The sequence below is a fragment of the Cydia pomonella genome, unplaced genomic scaffold (assembly GCF_033807575.1).
Source record: "Cydia pomonella isolate Wapato2018A unplaced genomic scaffold, ilCydPomo1 PGA_scaffold_70, whole genome shotgun sequence".
In the NCBI taxonomy this organism is placed as follows: domain Eukaryota; kingdom Metazoa; phylum Arthropoda; class Insecta; order Lepidoptera; family Tortricidae; genus Cydia; species Cydia pomonella.
In genome coordinates, this window is record NW_026907903.1 from 53,656 (window position 1) to 71,209 (window position 17,554).

General features: G+C 41.6%; 2 protein-coding genes across 2 annotated transcripts; one reads left to right on the top strand and one right to left on the bottom strand.

Annotated features, from left to right (window-relative positions):
• Positions 1–39: 39 nt before the first annotated feature.
• LOC133534212 (mitochondrial basic amino acids transporter-like) lies at positions 40–2,648 on the top strand. The gene is made up of 3 exons (XM_061873306.1): positions 40–234; positions 472–543; positions 626–2,648. Exons 2-3 carry the CDS (start codon positions 510–512, stop codon positions 1,477–1,479), a joined length of 888 nt encoding a protein of 295 aa, XP_061729290.1. The 5' UTR covers positions 40–234; positions 472–509; the 3' UTR covers positions 1,480–2,648.
• Positions 2,649–2,817: 169 nt separating this feature from the next.
• LOC133534211 (kelch-like protein 10) lies at positions 2,818–17,305 on the bottom strand. The gene is made up of 13 exons (XM_061873305.1): positions 17,096–17,305; positions 15,475–15,638; positions 14,468–14,719; positions 13,725–13,989; positions 13,246–13,410; positions 13,085–13,171; positions 12,873–13,019; positions 12,457–12,649; positions 11,851–11,996; positions 11,187–11,404; positions 10,231–10,411; positions 4,939–5,081; positions 2,818–3,120 (listed from the first exon to the last, which is right to left on the bottom strand). Exons 1-12 carry the CDS (start codon positions 17,117–17,119, stop codon positions 4,962–4,964), a joined length of 1,962 nt encoding a protein of 653 aa, XP_061729289.1. The 5' UTR covers positions 17,120–17,305; the 3' UTR covers positions 2,818–3,120; positions 4,939–4,961.
• Positions 17,306–17,554: the final 249 nt, after the last annotated feature.

Below are 17,554 nucleotides of genomic sequence, written 5' to 3' on the forward strand. Positions count from 1 at the left end.
AATGGCCTCAGTTGATAAGAGTGACCCAAGGGAGATAATGGTCGTGGAAGCATCTCGCGCGCACTGGACGCCGGGAGCTGCGAGCGCACACAACGTATCCACACGAGCACGAGAGAGGCTGGACCACAGGCCCACACCTTTCCCGTAACCAACCTCACCAATATGTTCATTGGCATCACCTCTAGTGGAGACAACGTCAATTCCCATTACGATTACTTAATTTGAACGCCGAAGGTGAGTTCTATTGTCATTATACTTATCTAAGGTCAACTAGCGCGGTCGTTTTGCCAAGTTTATAAATATTAAGATAGCGAGGAGCTGTGTGAATGAGTTCTTTAACAGTTGCCTTGTGAAGACCTGGCGTACCCGAACACTCCCCTGATCCTAACATGCTTTGGTTCATTCTTGGCAAAATGGCAATGATTTACAGATCAACCTAATCAACACTTCATCGGCCTATTTTTCTTCCAGCTGTCGTGTACCAGGATTTACTAAGATCCATAACTACAATGGCGCTAGACTTTGTAGCTGGATGTATCGGAGGTAAGCAACGATTACATAAAAACCTTACGTAACACCTGTATACGTTGGAGTTCAGATTGTAATTTGTTCATGTTTTTTGCAGGCTGTGCTGGGATTATAGCCGGGCATCCGTTGGACACCCTGAAAGTGCACGTGCAATCAGGCAGAGGAAGCGCGCTGGAATGCACCAAAAGCCTATTGAAAGGAGGCACACTCTCCACGGTTTATCGTGGGGTGGGGGCGCCTTTGGGAGGAGTATCAGCGGTGAATGCCATAGTTTTCGGAGCTTATGGAAACACTAGGAGAGCGCTGCCTGATCCTGACTCGTTGAAAACGCACGCAACGGCCGGCGCGGCTGCTGGACTCATGCAAAGCTTAGCCTGCGCGCCTGTTGAGCTAGTAAAAACCCGGCAGCAACTTTCAAGACCAGGAGACGGCATGCCCGGAGGAGCTTGGGCGGGAGCTCGACACATATTACGAACGGGCGGGATTCGAACTCTATTCCGCGGATTAACGATCACGGCCGGCCGCGACTGCCCCGCATTTGCGATCTATTTCACGACGTATGAGATGATGACGCGCGACGACCGGTCGGTGATGACGGTGTTCACGGCGGGCGGAGTCGCGGGGGCTCTGTCCTGGGTGCTGTTGTATCCTGTTGACGTGGTGAAGTCGCGGCTGCAGGGGGACGTGGTTGGACGGTATGCAGGCGCGTGGGACTGCTTCAAGCAGTCGGTGCGTTCGGACGGCTGGCGCTGCTTAAGCCGCGGGTTGGGCGCGGTGACGCTGCGCGCTTTCATCAGCAACGGGGCGTGTTTTACTGCCGTGGCGTGGACGGAGCGGATGTGGCAGGAGCAGGCGCTGGCTGGCGAGCCTGCCGCTGTAGCCGCCGCGCACTCGCTCTGCGCCTCCACCGTCATGAGCGAGGCCGTTTGTCAAGAAAGCGCCGACTACTGATCTGATAAAGTTCTGAACACACCTTACGCGAGTGATGACCGGACAAGGTCGACATTGTACAGTGTTATCGTTGTTATTAATTGCTTTGTATTTTTATAACTGAAGAGGAAAAGGGACGGCCGCTTCTCCATACAAACGTAGTCCCCATTTTTCTCTCTGGTCATTGATATTATGAAAAATATATTTATAATATAATAATAATAATTCAGCCTATATACGTCCCACTGCTGGGCACAGGCCTCCTCTCATGTGCAAGAGGGCTCGGGCTATAGTCCCCACGCTAGCCCAATGCGGATTGGGGACTTCACATACACCTTTGAATTTCTTCGCAGATGTGTGCAGGTTTCCTCACGATGTTTTCCTTCACCGAAAAGCTAGTGGTAAATATCAAATGACATTTCGTACATAAGTTCCGAAAAACTCATTGGTACGAGCCAGGATTTGAACCCACGACCTCCGGATTGAAAGTCGGACGTCATATCCACTCGGCTACCACCGCTTCTATGAAAAATATATTTACATAATTTGATGGATACTTATATTAACCATTCGTTTGACCTTTTTCGAATTTTTGAGTATTATAAGAATTAGGAGCGAAACACTTTTCCATAGAAAGGTTTTTACATTAAATTATTTGTTAAATTTAATGTTCCTATATCTTATAATAATAAAAAAGTCGAAAAATCAAAAGAAAGGGTGCTGTGGTTTATATAAATCTAATTGTGTTAAAATATCTACAATAATGTTAATATCCAGAGGAAAATGAGGACTACGTTTGTATGAAAAGACGATTTCGCGCGGCCGGCCACTTTTGTCTTAAGGCGCAGGGTAGGGCAAGGCATTCTTCATACAAACCTTGTGCAAGTTTTATTCGTTAGTTTTGGCACTATAGCATTTAATTTAATTTTATGCTTGTATATTTTGGATATACGCAGAACTTGATGTAGATTTTTTTCCTTATTAAAAAAAAATACAAAAAAAATAAAATAATAATCTATCAAGCCTAGTTAACAGAAAAATAAGCATATTTACCAAAAAAAATAACTGTAGCGCAAACACAAACGAAGAAAAACGCGCACAACGTTTGTATGGAAAGAGCTTGCCCTACCCTTCGCCTTAAATCAAAACATGGGGCATGTAGGTATGATAATAAACCATTTGTACAGCAATTATGAAGTTTTACATCATTCATACATAACAAGTAAATCAAGTACAAACTTTTTAATTAAAGCTTGTAAGTAGACAGAAGTAGAAAAAAGGTGGTAATGAGAAAATTACTCCCACGAATATTAGATTTAGAAGAAAACTTGAATTTTATAATTAAATGAAACGAATAACAAGCCTCTCAATATTATATATACTTGTCTGAAATTTTAATAAGTAGGTACAACTATCAAAAAATATTCCAAAAATATTCCAATAGTACAGAAATGATTCACATTATGAAAATATCACAACATTATAAATAAGCCAAAACTGCTAAAACCAATGTAAATGTTAAAAATAAAGTACGGTTACATAGTAATTTAAGGTAATAATTAACTTGACTCTAGTAATATTTTTAGTGTTTCATATTATTTGTGTTATAATATAGTAACGATCTGGCGGCTTATCTTCGAGTAACAAACAGTAGTAAGTAGCCTGTAACAAACAAATTGGATTGTATCAATATCTTTAGTATTGCAGTAGGTGGTCCAGTATATATACAGTAAGTAAATTAACTAAAACCATTACTCAAACCCGTTAATATTTAGGTCATACTGACCAACTTTTACTATGGGACCCTGATCGAGCCACGACCAGTACTCGTGTAAATTAAAAAATATCAACTAAGTTTTGCTTTAGAAATACCTATATCAGTATAAAATCGTGTAGAATACAAGTCAGTTTTGTTGCTCAAATGGTAGCATTTTACAAATGAAATTGCACCTATGTGTGGTGAACTCGTGCTTCGTGCGGTGTCTGTAGTGTGTAGTCTGTGGAAACGAGCAAGTATTCGTTTTCGGAGATCTCATTTAATTGGTGATACGCAAGAACCTGTTTGCAGACCTGAACAACAAAGAACAACGCTATTGTCTATCTATCGCCCTTCCATATTGGTGCGATAGAGGCAGCGTTTCGTTTCTTTCTCTGCGAACGATAATCATCTTGAGAACAGACGGCATACTTTCAGAGTGAGAATCAGGCTCGATGGAGTGAGAATTTGAGAACTCACTGACAAACGGCTGCCTTTCGCTATCGTAGGTTTAGACAATAGTATTTTATACATTGGTGGTGTAATAGAGAGCTTTAAGTCGGGTACCATGTTGAGGCAACGAAGCTTTCTGAGTTGTCTAAGTAAGGAACGAGACTGAAAAGCTTGATTATATCACTACCTATTGTATACAATACTTTCTCTACGACTCATCTAAAAAAACTTTTTTTTACTATAAAACCTTAATCAATGAATATTGGTAAGTATCTCAGTAGACTAAAATGTAGACATAAACTCGCGACTCCCGACTTAACTTACTTAATAAGTATTCAGTTTTAAGCCAGACTAAGACTTATTAATAATAAGTTGTGAGCTCTCAGATTACTTATATACCTATAATTTTAATTTTGATCTGTCAAAAACACAATTAAAATGTAAGTAATTAGGCCACAAACGGTTGATTTTGATTTTCATTAGGTAGTAGATCACAGCTTGGCTAATAATAACCTTTCATATTAGTAGGTAACTTGGCTGTTATGGGACGGATGGAGACAGGAGTAGATAGGTACCTATTCATCAAGTAAAATGATCCGCCTGATGGCCACGTGACTAAACTACTTCAGTTAGATACGCAAGCGCCACATGGACTCTGTGCGACACTCAGAAAGTGAAAGTCATACAGTTGATATGTGCTTAGTTCATGATAATGTTTAGTCATGCTATTAAGTATTTGAAGTAAGTTCATGGGGCACGGGCACGTTCACCTGGTTCTCCATCATTCCCAGCTCTTCATGTCACCATCAGCTGGACCTATGACCAATAGTCCTTACCAAGTACGGATATCGGGAGGCAGTCACTCGCGGTCTTGCAGCTGCGGCGGTGGGAGTACCGGCACATTTGCCTGGTTCTCCATCAGCTCCAGCTCTAACAGCATGTAGCCATCAGCTGGACCTGTGACCAACACTGTCCTTACCAAGTACGGGTATCGGGAGGCAGTCACTCGCGGTCTTGCTGCTGCGGCGGTGGCGGGGGCACCGGCACGTTCGCCTGGTTCTCCATCAGCCCCAGCATTGCCAGCACAGCGCCATCAGCAGGACCTGTGGCCAACATTGTCCTTACCAAGTACGGATAACGGGAGGCAATCACTCGCGGTCTTGCAGCTGCGGGGACGGCAAGAGCACCGGTACGTTCGCCTGGTTCTCCATCAGCCCCAGCTTTAGCAGCACAGCGCCATCAGCAGGACCTGTGGCCAACACTGTCCTTACCAAGTACGGATAACGGGAGGCAGTCACTCGCGGTCTTGCAGCTGCGGCGGTGGCGGCGGTGGCGGGGGCACCGGCACGTTCGCCTGGTTCTCCATCAGCCCCAGCTGCTCCAGCATGTCGTCGTTGTCTTCCATTAGGTGGACCTGGGGCACAAAAAGCTAGAATTTAGGTACTTGGTATATTTCGCGATAGTAAAAAAAAACAAGTTAACCAATTGGGCCATCTAAAGATGGCCTTAGGTCTAAAGGGATTAACATACGTACAATTTAGGCGCCATTCATTTACTACGTAAGGGCGTTTTAAAATAAACGTTCCCGAAATTGTTACGTTGAAAATCAAAATTAAACCAAACCCAATATATTAATTTTTCCTTTACATTTTTAAGTAAAATATTAAACAGGGGGTGCGCCTTTTCTTATTTTTTCTTACATAGGGGTGAGAGGGGGTCAAAATCTGGCAAAAATCGTCGTACGTAATTAATGAATGGCGCCATACTTATGTCGAAAACGGTAGCTATCTACGTGCGAAATCGTTTAAAGACCAGAGCCACACTGGCTGCTTGAGCGTAGACGTGCACGCAATCGATGTGCCGTCTCTCATAAAGATCTAGTACCTGGGCGACCGTGCTTTGCTCGGTTATAACTATTTATTGTAATATGGTGGTGTATAGGTGATAATCTTAACTACATTTTTTTACTAAATTAAACTTGTCTAAAACAATAAAAATTAAAAAATTATATATAAACTTGAACATATAAAAAAAAAATGTTAGTCACCGGGCGAGATTCGAACCCGTAACACTCGTTTAGCAGTCCGCGTCTTAACCCGCTGGACCAGACGGACAGTGGCCAGCAACACGAAATTAGCGACCATATTCTGCGTCGAAAGAAAAACGCATGAAAACTCGAAAACACGCGTTTTCCCAAACATAAGACTAATCTAGTTGAATATCATATCCGCCACATATGGCTTCGTATGTGGTAAAGAGTTAAGAAAATTTTATGTAATATGTATGTGTATTCAATATCGCAGTTTATTTGTGGATAGCACATATCTAATATTGACGCATTTTGGGTAAGGTATCTACGTTATTATCAATATGTATGCACGTCATTATAATTGTTTGGTTTCCATCTCACAATGTCAATTTGTCGCGAAAAAATGTTATTGTTCTTGTAATGCCAGGTCAGAGTTCAAACTAAGCACATCAGTTTAAAACATTGGAAAAGCCAAAGTTCTAAAACTCAAGTGAACTTACATTATACAGAATCAAATTAATATAATCGGTTTTGTGTTATAAAATTACTACTTAATATATCTTTTATCAAAAATATTTTTATAATATATTAATAATAGGGACCGTGCGCGTTGGAGGGTCTGCCATCTTGTGGGCTGAATCGGAACCAAAAACATGTAAATTTATACGTCAAGTGTTTTCTTGTGCATAGTAGGTTCTGCCATCTTGTGGGCTACATCGGAACAATATACATCACATTTACGCCTCGCGCCAAAAATCTGACGGCTCCTGTGCTGCCGCCTACAGTTCATGCACGCTCCCTATACCTAATTCAATTTGCTGATTTCGTTGAAAACAAAATTGCTAAATTACGTCACATCCGGGGCGTGCGGTTTGCCAAATATGACCGAGTGCGACAAGGAGGGGGAGAGGACTCAAAAAATCCTCGAAATTCGTGTGACGTAATTAATGGATGACCCCAAAGGGTCCTTTTACACACACACCAAGCCACATGAGTGCGTTTAGTGCAGGCACATTTCGCTAACTCCTTGAATGAGCAGTCAATAAGTTTTCGGTATAATTTTGATGCGTCTAATACACAGTTGAGAATTAGACCCATGTTGGTATACAGTGATAATTATTTCGTCATAATAATATATCCTATTATGACTACGAGTATTAAGATTATGAACTTTTATTTAGTTGGTACACTATTGTACACATATTGTTTTAATTGATAGTATGTATTTATTTTCCACTAAATGCATAATTAAGGAATTACGTAATATGTACGAGTAAGCAAATAATGGTATTAGTACATTACGATACCAGTGCGAAAAGTAGGAAATTTGCAAAGAATTAAATCGATACGAGTTGCGAATTACCTATTCGCACATGTATCGTACAATGCTTTACAGTAAATATGGCGCTACTTTACCGCACTTTGATAATAAGCACATTAGGTACATAATTATGTCGAGAATTGAAAGGGCCATAAGTACTGTAAAACGTTGTACGCTACATGTGCGAATAGGTAATTCGCAACTCGTGTCGATTTAAAACACTCCCTTCGGTCGTGTAACTATTATAGTACATTTGGCCCTTTAACATTTCGACATAGTTATTTATTATTGGGGTTTTTTGGGCCTTTGAGTGCCACGTCGACCAGGTAGTGATCTATTGTGACAGCCCATTACTGATGCCCGTTGAATCCAGGAAATTCCAGATTCTTTGGGCCGTAATGTTCTGTACCTCATAGGGTTGCAACGTGCCGCCCTAAGTGGGTACTTCTTTTTGACATTAGTGGTCCACAGGAGCAGAGAATGTGCATTGCAGTCTCCTCTGATTCCTTGCAGAACCTGCATGTCGCGTCTTGTTTCTTCCTACATAGTACGTAATGTGCTAATTGTCGCACTAGTACGGTAAAGTAGCACGTGCGTATGTCCTCTAAAAATGTTAACATGGAAATTTTAGAAGGGGGGGAGTTGGTACTTTGTCTCTTCAGCTGAATATACATAAACTGAACAGTGTATGTACAGATCGATTCACAAAAGCCTTGATTTCACTTTATTTTAGGTATTATAGATAATAGAAAACATATTTACAAACAAAATATCTTCAATTTACCCAAAATGTGTCAGTTTTTTAAGGATCCGTTAAAATTCAAAATTCAAATTCAAAATTCAAAAATTTATTCTGCAAGTAGGCCTCAAGGGCTCTTTTACAAATCAATACAACATTTATAGTAACATCATAGGTATAGCGACATGAAAAATACATAACAACATTTATAAATACAACAGCCAATACCTGGATAAACATTACATTATAATAATCTTAAAATAAACGTTAAAAACGTGCACCCTAGCAAAAATGGTCAGCAAAAATATTAGCTTAGCACTTTTGATACAAAATGTATGCATAAAGTCTGTACATGTTAAAGTCGAAGCGAAACAAAACTACCAGTATAATCTCGCAAACTAAATTTGTCAATAAATAAGAACAAAAAACTATAGTCATACCATTCTTTTGGGTGCTAGTACTCAGGGATCGGAACCGGTTTTTTGCAAAAACATCGAAATAACCATATATTTCGGTTTATTTTATACTCTGAATGTAGGACTCAGTTGTGTTTTCAGATAACGACTTCGTATTATTAGATCGCCTAATTAGAAATGAAGTAATTAACAAGGAACGAAAAAATACCGTTTTCGTTCCCATACAAAAAATACCGGTTTCCGATCCCTGCTAATACTAGCGTATGACTGTCTATGTTTAAAATGAGACAGTCACTGGGGAAACCACAGATTCTGATATAAAGAGATAATCCTAGCGTTAGTCCCGGCTTATTGCCACGGCTCATGGGAGCCTGGGGCCGCTTGGCAGCTAATCCCAAGAATTGGCGTAGTCACAAAAAAAAAGTTCCGGAAAACTTATTGGTATTAGACGGGGTTTGAGCCCGCGACCTCTGGATTGCAAGTCGCACACTCTTCCCGCTAGGCCACCAGCGCAATATTTTTTAATTATTCGGTCAATGAAAATAACTGTAAGAAACCTGCGAGTTCCTGATCACGCCCATTTGTGCTATCATTTCAAAAGGTGGGTTGTTTTTGTGACTATAAGTAAGATAAAGTTAAATATGGCGTCTCTAAACAAAACGATAACTCTGCTTTTTCACGCGCACAAACAGACCCAAGTGCGTGATCATATCCGCAATAAAGTACAGTCGGCTCAAGCATTTAGTAAGGGATTAACGCAATATTGTCCTTTTTATATCGAAATTCTACACGTTTTAAACAACAGCAAATTCCACAAAGCACCAAAAACATTTAAGAATAAGAAACCATTTATTTAGCGGACTGATCAACGTCAATCATGAAACTTCCCAGACAATAAAAAGCGATCGTTTTAACGGTAACAGACGGTTTGGTTCAACCGATCTAGTCGAGCGTCTAGGATCTCTTTTGCGTTTAGCATATTCAATATTTTATTTTAACCTTACTTTGCTAGTTTAAAGTTAAACAACTTGAGTAGTACATGCACGTTGCCGACCCTTTGATCTCTTATGCACTCCTTCATACTGTCTCTTGAGAATACCTCGGTATATAGTGAGTATACACAGCTGCAAAACCACATGGTCACTTTATGAATCAATTATTTTCAAAAAGTATCCATGCAATTTAGTAGCTCACTGTGCATTCCATACCATTTGGGGATGACGTTGGGATCAGAATGTGAGCGCAGGACAAACAAAATTGTGGATTTAACTTCAAGTTTACTTAAAACTTCATGTGTTCACAACTGTACTCAAACGATTGGCAGTTGAGGCGACCGTTCAGTGCGAATAAAAACCGCCCATCACGATAGTTTACCACCAGAAGAAACCGCCGACCTACGACCCCGTCACGTGTGATCGCTTCAATCGCTTGAGCGCGGTCAAATATACTAACCAGTCAAGACTGCTCTCCGATTACGTATGATTGTTATTAATAATGAGCTCGTAGTACATTGGTCCGTCTGAGCGTCCTAATGCCCGATAAGTAATGTGAATAGAGCTTTATAAATAATTCTTAGATTATATTTCTTATCAGGTGAAGGGCGCTAGAGATTCACTGATTTATAGTTGACTGGCTAAGAGAATTCTGCAAATACGCGAAACAGGAGAATTACCTTCGCGAAACAGGAGCAGCGGACGTGACGAACAATCAAAGTGGTGATGACTCCCATTTAGCCCCATATGGCATGATTCTTGAGTTGAAAATATGATATATATATATATATATATAGCATACGGCCCGCCTTATGTTAAGCAGTCACCGTAGCCTATGGACGCCTGCAACTACAGAGGTGTTAAATGCGCGTTGCCGACCCTTTAAAAAGTATCTAACATAATCAAACTTCTCCAGGGAGAAGCGCAACAGTTCCGTGGAACGCGGTCTCCGAAATCAGGATGGTCTGACGTTTCTCATGTACCACCTTAGAATATGATTCCTAGGATAAAAAAGTATCTAATATGTTATTCTAGGTTATAATGTTATAAAGCAGGCAGGTCTTACATCAGGCAGGGCGGAGCGCAGCTGTCCGTGGCGCGCGGTCTCCGAGAGTAGGATCTTCTGCCGTTTCTCCTCCATCAGCCGCTCGCGGTGCTTGTGGATGTAGTCGTAGACGTTGGGCAGCCCCATGATCACGCAGGCTGACAGCGCTGAACGGTAGATGTTCATGTCCGTGGCTTCGTACCTGATGCGGTCATAGCATGTCAACAATAATGGTCATAATTCGAGTCAAAATATCTTGTAACTAATAATAATGCACATACATATTATCATTGTGATAAGTTTTTGCCAAGAATTTCATTTTTGGTACAAGATTTTATTGCTGACTGTACTTTTCTTTCCACAGGCAACAAATACTCATCGAGACAATCCTAGCAACCCCAAACATAATTAGTTTGCGTTGTTTTATCACAGAGTTCCCATGGCCACCTCCTGTCTGTTTCATCAGATCAGCTCCATATCATCATAATATTATATTGTCATTCAATTTACATACGGATACAAATTTTCAGCTCAATCGGAAATCAGAAAGTGGGTCAAATTTAGCTTCCAAGCTATTTGAGTCGCACTAACATACTAACAAGGAAAATTAAATAAAAGCTTGTACAAATGACAACTGTCCCTAATACTTTACTAGGAAGTAAAATAGCAGGCATCTATCATGTTGTCCATTATCACTATCTGGTTTCCAAAATATGCTACGGCGAGCCCTTAGATTTTTTGGAAACATGCGGCCTCTAACGCATACCTAATGAGGAGTAGCATATTACAATTGTATTCTACTCGTACACAACTTATGACCGCCCTCAGTGGAGATAGACTACATATGATCGCAATCCTCATCGGCGAGAGAATGTGGAAGAAGGAGAAGAAAATTATGATAACCTATACAAGTACATATACGACATGGTTTTGGTCTGTAGGTGTCAGACTTGACAACCTTGCTGAGTCTTACTTACCACTCATTGGTCCTCTCATCATAGCACTCCACATGGTAAATGGTAGTAACGCCGTTAAATCCACCGATGGCAAAGATCATGTCATCAATGACTTCAATGGCGAAGTTGCTGCGAGGATTGTACATGTCGGGCACGGGCGACCATGTGTTCGTGCCCGGGTCGTACACCTCGCCACTGCACATGCGCGATATGCCGTTGAAGCCGCCGATTACGTATATCTGGAAGGATAAGTTTATGGTGGTATGGTATTTTTTTGTTCACAAGGGTGTGTTCGGCGTTACCACATGCATATCATGTTAATCTAACAACAAAATACTGTGCCATTTACCATCACACATCACATGGCGACCCTAGCAGGCCGCCTAGCGATAGCGCAGCAATCTTAGAGCATCTAGTACCTAACCGATCAGACCGTTGCGGTCAGATGAATTATAATTCACACTATACTAAAAAAACTGTGTTACCACCTATTTATGTACCTGTGATGAACGAATAAAGAATTGTATAAAATTGAATTGAACAAACGTGCCTGTGGAATGAACTTTCTGTCGAGGTTTACTCAAGGCACAGTGTACAGATTTTTTCAGGGGTCGGTAAAGCTCTACAAATTCAAGCCAACTTACTGTTAGGCAGAATATAGCTCAAAATCGAGCAGTTGACTAACCTTATTATGGTACGCGATACACGAGACTCCGGAGCGACGCGAGCGCATGGGAGCCAGGTTGGTCCACTGGTTGGTATCCGGGTCGTAAACCTCTACGGTGTTCATGCACTCCTGTCCGTTGAAGCCTCCGGTTATGTAGATTTTGTCTGTGAAACAAACATTTATAACAGCCACAGATTAGAAAAACGTCCTATCGGAGACATACTTAGGATATTATTGATTGCCTCTATGAGATTCGTAGTCCCTATTTTAGAAATGTATTTAGATAAAGTTGTACGGCTTTTATTTTGACTCGCAAATCGTACACCGATATTCTATATGGATCCTCGCAACAAAATTGCGCATTTGTAATCCTTGACTATCCGGGAAAAAAAAGTAAGGTTGCTGTAGTTGCAAAAGAAACAGCAAACTCAGAACTAGTAGCATTTTTAAACGCATATCAAGCACATCCATTTGTAGCTTTATAAAATTTGAGTCATGTTTTCCTATAAATATATTCAATGGCTATTTGGCTATGTTAATGGCTCGATATCAATGTATATTTTACGGAACTTTCGCCAGTTCAAATCCCTTTATAATTCACATGGTAAATCCACAACAACTCACTGTCAAGGGCAGCGGCGCTGGCATCCGACCGCTGAGCGTTCATTGGGGCCACCAGCGACCACTGGTTAGTGCGATGGTTGAAACGCTCCGCCGTGTTCTGGCGATGGTGACCGTCATAACCGCCCATTGCGTAGATCGTCTCCCCGAGCACGGCCACGGATACGTAGCAGCGACGAGCGTTCATCGGTGCCACCTGATAGACATTAGACCAAGACCAAGTAATTAGTCTTCAAAAGAATCAAGAACAATTTAGTATACTAGTCACTCATATCATAATCTCATAATCATATTAAAAGGTTCGCGAGTCCTTTTATTAAGCAACGCTTCAAAAGGAGACGTTTGAACCAGAACTTGTCTCATGGTTTAAAACAATCTAAGGTCTTTCTTATTACCAATTCTGTTATTCTTATGCTTACCTCACGCCAGGTCTTAGTAACAGCATCAAAGCATCGGCACGAGTTGAAATAGTCCATCCCATCGAATCCTCCAATGACATAAATGCAGTATCCTAAAACAGCTGTGCCGTGGTATGCGCGGGGACCAGCGGGATCCACCTCTTCTACCTGCAACATAGCTCATTGTTATCATCTGGGTTAAAAGTATTTAAAGAATCACTAGCTACGATTACCTTTATCCAGCGATCGGCGCGGGTGTCGTAGGTTTCTATAAACGCCGTCGGTGAACCACCGCTCCACCCTCCAATGGCAAACAATACCTTTAAAAGTTAGGAATTCTCACTTCAATCAGTCACGGAAATTATAATGTTCAACTAAAGCGCGAAATCCTTACTTCGTGGGGTACTCGTGGACGGGCGATTTCGGGCGTGGCGACCTCTCCGTCTCGCTGAGCTATCATCTCAAGGTCGTAGAGGAACTTCAACGTCTCTATAATGATTGGTCGGGAACCCTCGTTGCCAGTGACGTACGGGTGGTCTTTGACGTTCTCCAAGAAAAACTAAAAGAATATCGATTAGTGTACATTTTTTTGGGAAAATTAAAGAGGAAAGGTCACCATCACTATTGACGCGTATTTCACCAGAATTTGGTCAAACAGAAAGAGGCATAGTGTGTGTGTTCTGATGCAATGAAATATTGAAAAAAAAGTCATGATGTGTTTGGTTCGGATGTGGCATTTTCAGTGCCCGACAACAAGTACACTTTGTGCCAAATTTCTGTCACAAGATGGCTGTAGACATCGAAAAGTGGATCCATTTTAAGAAACCACATCTGTACATAATTTTTCACAGTAACTAATAAAAAAAATCTAACTTGAGTATCAAGCAATCCAAGTCTTATGCTGCCCATCAACTTGACAGTGTGCTGCCAGCGCACGTCCGGCTCATAGTTGACCCAGCGCAACACGGCCTCCCACACTGCCTCCTCACTCTTCACGTTGAGCTCGTCTTCAAGGATTATGGAGTTAAGCTCCTCGAGAGGCAGGTGGAGGAACTCGTCGCTCTGCGCCGACACGGTCACGAAGTAGCGGAGGAGGTATCTCCGGGCGTCGGCTTCCAGTTTGTAGCAGAACACTCGCCTATGGATCAAAACAGAATAGAACAAAATTAGGTACTAGGTAACGTCAACAAGTTTAATACGAAGGCATCTTTGATATTCGAATTGGAAGGGACCAATTATTGACATGAGATCTAAGACACGTGCAGTCAAAATGAAATCCTGTGGTCAAATTTATTGAACTAAATCGTGCTTTCCGAAAAGCGTCCGTTGACTTTGGTCTTCATTTATCTTAGCTTGTCTTAAACCCTTTAGAGTCAGGTGGGAAATGCATACATGGGAGTTGTCTTTTACCGTTACTCACGTCGATCAGATACCTAGCAAACGTCGTCATCCCAAGGCGATTCCTGGGTTAACGAGATGCGCAATGGCCACAGCAGATTTACAGTACATAAGGAAGTCCGCCCTCATGAGTAGTTCATGGAACGTTGGCGTCAGTGACGTCGATGCGTACACCATGAGTAGGAACTTCAGAGCTCGTATTGTTTTCAATCACTTACCTAGCAAACTTCATGATCCCGAGGCAATTCCTGGGATTAAGCGAGGTGCGGAGATGATCGCAGCATATCTGCAGCACACCAAGGAATGCAAGGAAGTCCGCAGTCATGAGGAGCTCATGGACGTTGCCGTCGGTGACGTCGATGCGCCGGAGGTAAGCGTACTCGATGAGGAGGAGCAGGATCTCGGAGCGGACGCCGGATATGAGCACATCGCTCTGCTCGCGGGAGTGTAGTGTCGTCGTGAACAAAGCCCTGTTGACATCATCATTTAATTATTGATATTTGTATGAAACGTTACAAAATTTCATACTTTTTAAAGCCTTTCGATTGTTATAATTACTTTTTTTAGTTCGAGTTACTCTACGAAAAATATCACGCACAAAAAGGCCGGTATGTAGTCTCTTCAACTAGTTAATATGTTGATTAAGAGTTGTAGATATACGGTAGCAGGCCATTCATTGCTGGAACACTCCATGTTAAATTCAGCTAATCAAACTAGAACACTGATTTAAACTCACGATTTTTACATATTATTAATATATACATTAGTATATAACTTATATAATATACACACATATATAATATATGTGCTCTCGGAGAGGACTGGCTAAAGTTAACAGCAACGCGCAGCTAGAAAATGTTGATGTCAACTTTAGTAAGTATTCTCGTAGACCACGTGGACAATGCCGTCCATGAAATGCCGGACGTAATTTTAAAACTTAATTAAACGCGATTCAGTCCCGTTTTAGTAATTAATAATCTAACTAGAACGATAATGCACCTACTTACCTTATCTCCCCTTCTGTAGTTAACTACCAGACTATAAATATTATTTACTTAGAGCCGCCCTACACTAGCGTCTTTCTTTTGAGCATCGGTGTCCTGTCAGCGCTATGGAAAATGGCGTCGCTGCGCAATTGCGCCAACGTTGCGTCGAGCAGCAGCCATAGAGTTGACTAGACGCTGACGCTCGGGAGACCCTAGTGTGGGGTCTCTTAGACACTCACAGAAAGTAGGGACTGCAGGCTGAGAGTATGGCGCGGTGGACGGGGAACGCGGCGCCGTCGTCGGCGCGCACGATCGCGTCGCACAGCAGCCGGCACTCGCGCAGCCGGTGCAGCGCCTGCATCGCCGCTACCGACATGCACCGGCCCGTCTCGCGACCCGCCGTCTGTCAAATAAATATGTCATACATACAACACACACATGCAATGGTCGTAGCCATGTGTAAAGCAGGCAGTAATAGGGAATCTGCACCGTCAATCAGTGTGCAAACTGAGTGGACGCTCGAGAAGGGGCGTGCGGCGGGGCGTTCATGATAAACAAAGGCCAAACGGATGCCAGTGGTCACATTGGCGAGCAACCAGCGGCACGTTAGAGAACTAAGGGATTTCAGCAACTTTGAGTACCTACAACGAGGACACTGGCGCAGCCGGTGCAGCGCCTGCATCGACGCCAACGACATGACCAATGATAATGACGTAAATTGTTCTCAGAGACTGTGTGTCCAACGAAGACGCGACCGTATGCAGAGAAGGCGCTCAACACTGCGGACGTTATTCTCGTGACCCGCCGTTTGACTAACGACGCTCTGTATCACACACAATAGACGCATCGCGTCACAGTCCAGAACCGCTGTTAGCAAACGACAACGAATAATACTGCCGACATGCTCAGCAATCCAAGTCTAACACGAAGGACATAAATGCGTTTTCATGTCGAAAGGCTAAAGATGTTGTTAGGCAAACTCTAAATTTGATAACAAAGTAAGTTTTTTTTAAATTACAAGCATTCGATCGTTATGATAAAGGTGCTTCGGACAGCTGAGTTTTCATTTCTTCAAGATATCAGTCAAGCTACAACTGCACACATTCTCGAACAGGAGGAAGTACCTAAACATTTATTTCTAAATGGAAGTAGTTCCACCGCCGAATCTACCAAAGGAATCAACTGGCTGACGTTCACGATTACACAACTTTCTGAAGTATGTTGCTAATTACTATTTGGGGACTTGGTCATAAAAATCTGTTACTAGCTTGTGGTTTTTAAATTCCAAAGCGAGGCCTAGACGAGCAAGAACTTGCATAATACAATTTATGTTACATTGCCGACTACTTTGGTAAATTAAATTGCATTCTAAAGTTTGATCAGATACTACAATTTAATGAAAATTGCAAGCAAGTTCTTGCTATTGCTAGTCTAAAGTAAATAGGTCATTACCTATGTACCTATGTAACTATAACAACTAAGGCTGCAATTAATTATAGACTTGTATCATCCTCTGCTAATTAGTGGAAAGGTCACAAGACTTCAGTTTAATTATAGAAACATGGAAAATTAAACACGCTTAACAATAACAGATCATTAATCATGTTCAAAGCAACTGATTACTCTTACTATATAAGTGGGAAGATATTAATTATTATTGGTGAAATCTTTATACGTTTAATCATGCGTTCAGAAAACATTTTCCTAAAAAACAAGGTTGATAGCCCGGTTCGCGTTCAACAACACGGTTTGAAAATGTAAACACATCCAGTAGGCGTGTGCAAGCGAGCGACAGATCCAACTTCTTCCAACGATTCTGCTCCAGCAATCGCTCGGGATCCCATTAACCCTTCTACTTACAGTGTTATTCGGGTCGTTTTCCATTGTATGAAGACTACCGCAAAGTCATCATCATAATCAAATTGTCACGCATCAACAATTCGCAAACGTAAAGCGTTACGTGTCGCGTCACTAACGGGATTTAGCTCGTAATTTTATAAAAGTAACCGTAAAAAAGAATCCAAAATAGCAAATCAAGTCATTTGAATAAACATTTTAGGTTAGCAAAAAAATGATATATGAATGACAAACATGTCACACCTTTTTTTTTCCAGTTGACATTACTAGATAACAGTATTTTCATTTTCAGCAGTCGCCTTGCTGAAATCAAAAATGTTTATAGTTTTAAGTTAGGTAAAGGCCTTCGCTTGTTTTCATACCGGCTGAGAGTAAGTTTGAGGTTGGATTAGAAAAAATAATTCATAACATAACGTCGTGTTCGATATCTTCCAGAAATCTATAACTCGTGCACTAACAAAA

Coding starts and splice junctions, on each gene's coding strand:
- LOC133534212 (XM_061873306.1), top strand. CDS start 510: ATGGCGCTAGACTTTGTAGCTGGATGTATCGGAG. Junction 544..625: donor TGTAGCTGGATGTATCGGAG/GTAAGCAACGAT, acceptor TGTTTTTTGCAG/GCTGTGCTGGGATTATAGCC.
- LOC133534211 (XM_061873305.1), bottom strand. CDS start 17,119: ATGGAAAACGACCCGAATAACACT. Junction 14,720..15,474: donor GCCTGCAGTCCCTACTTTCT/GTGAGTGTCTAA, acceptor TGATGTCAACAG/GGCTTTGTTCACGACGACAC. Junction 13,172..13,245: donor GTCCACGAGTACCCCACGAA/GTAAGGATTTCG, acceptor TAACTTTTAAAG/GTATTGTTTGCCATTGGAGG.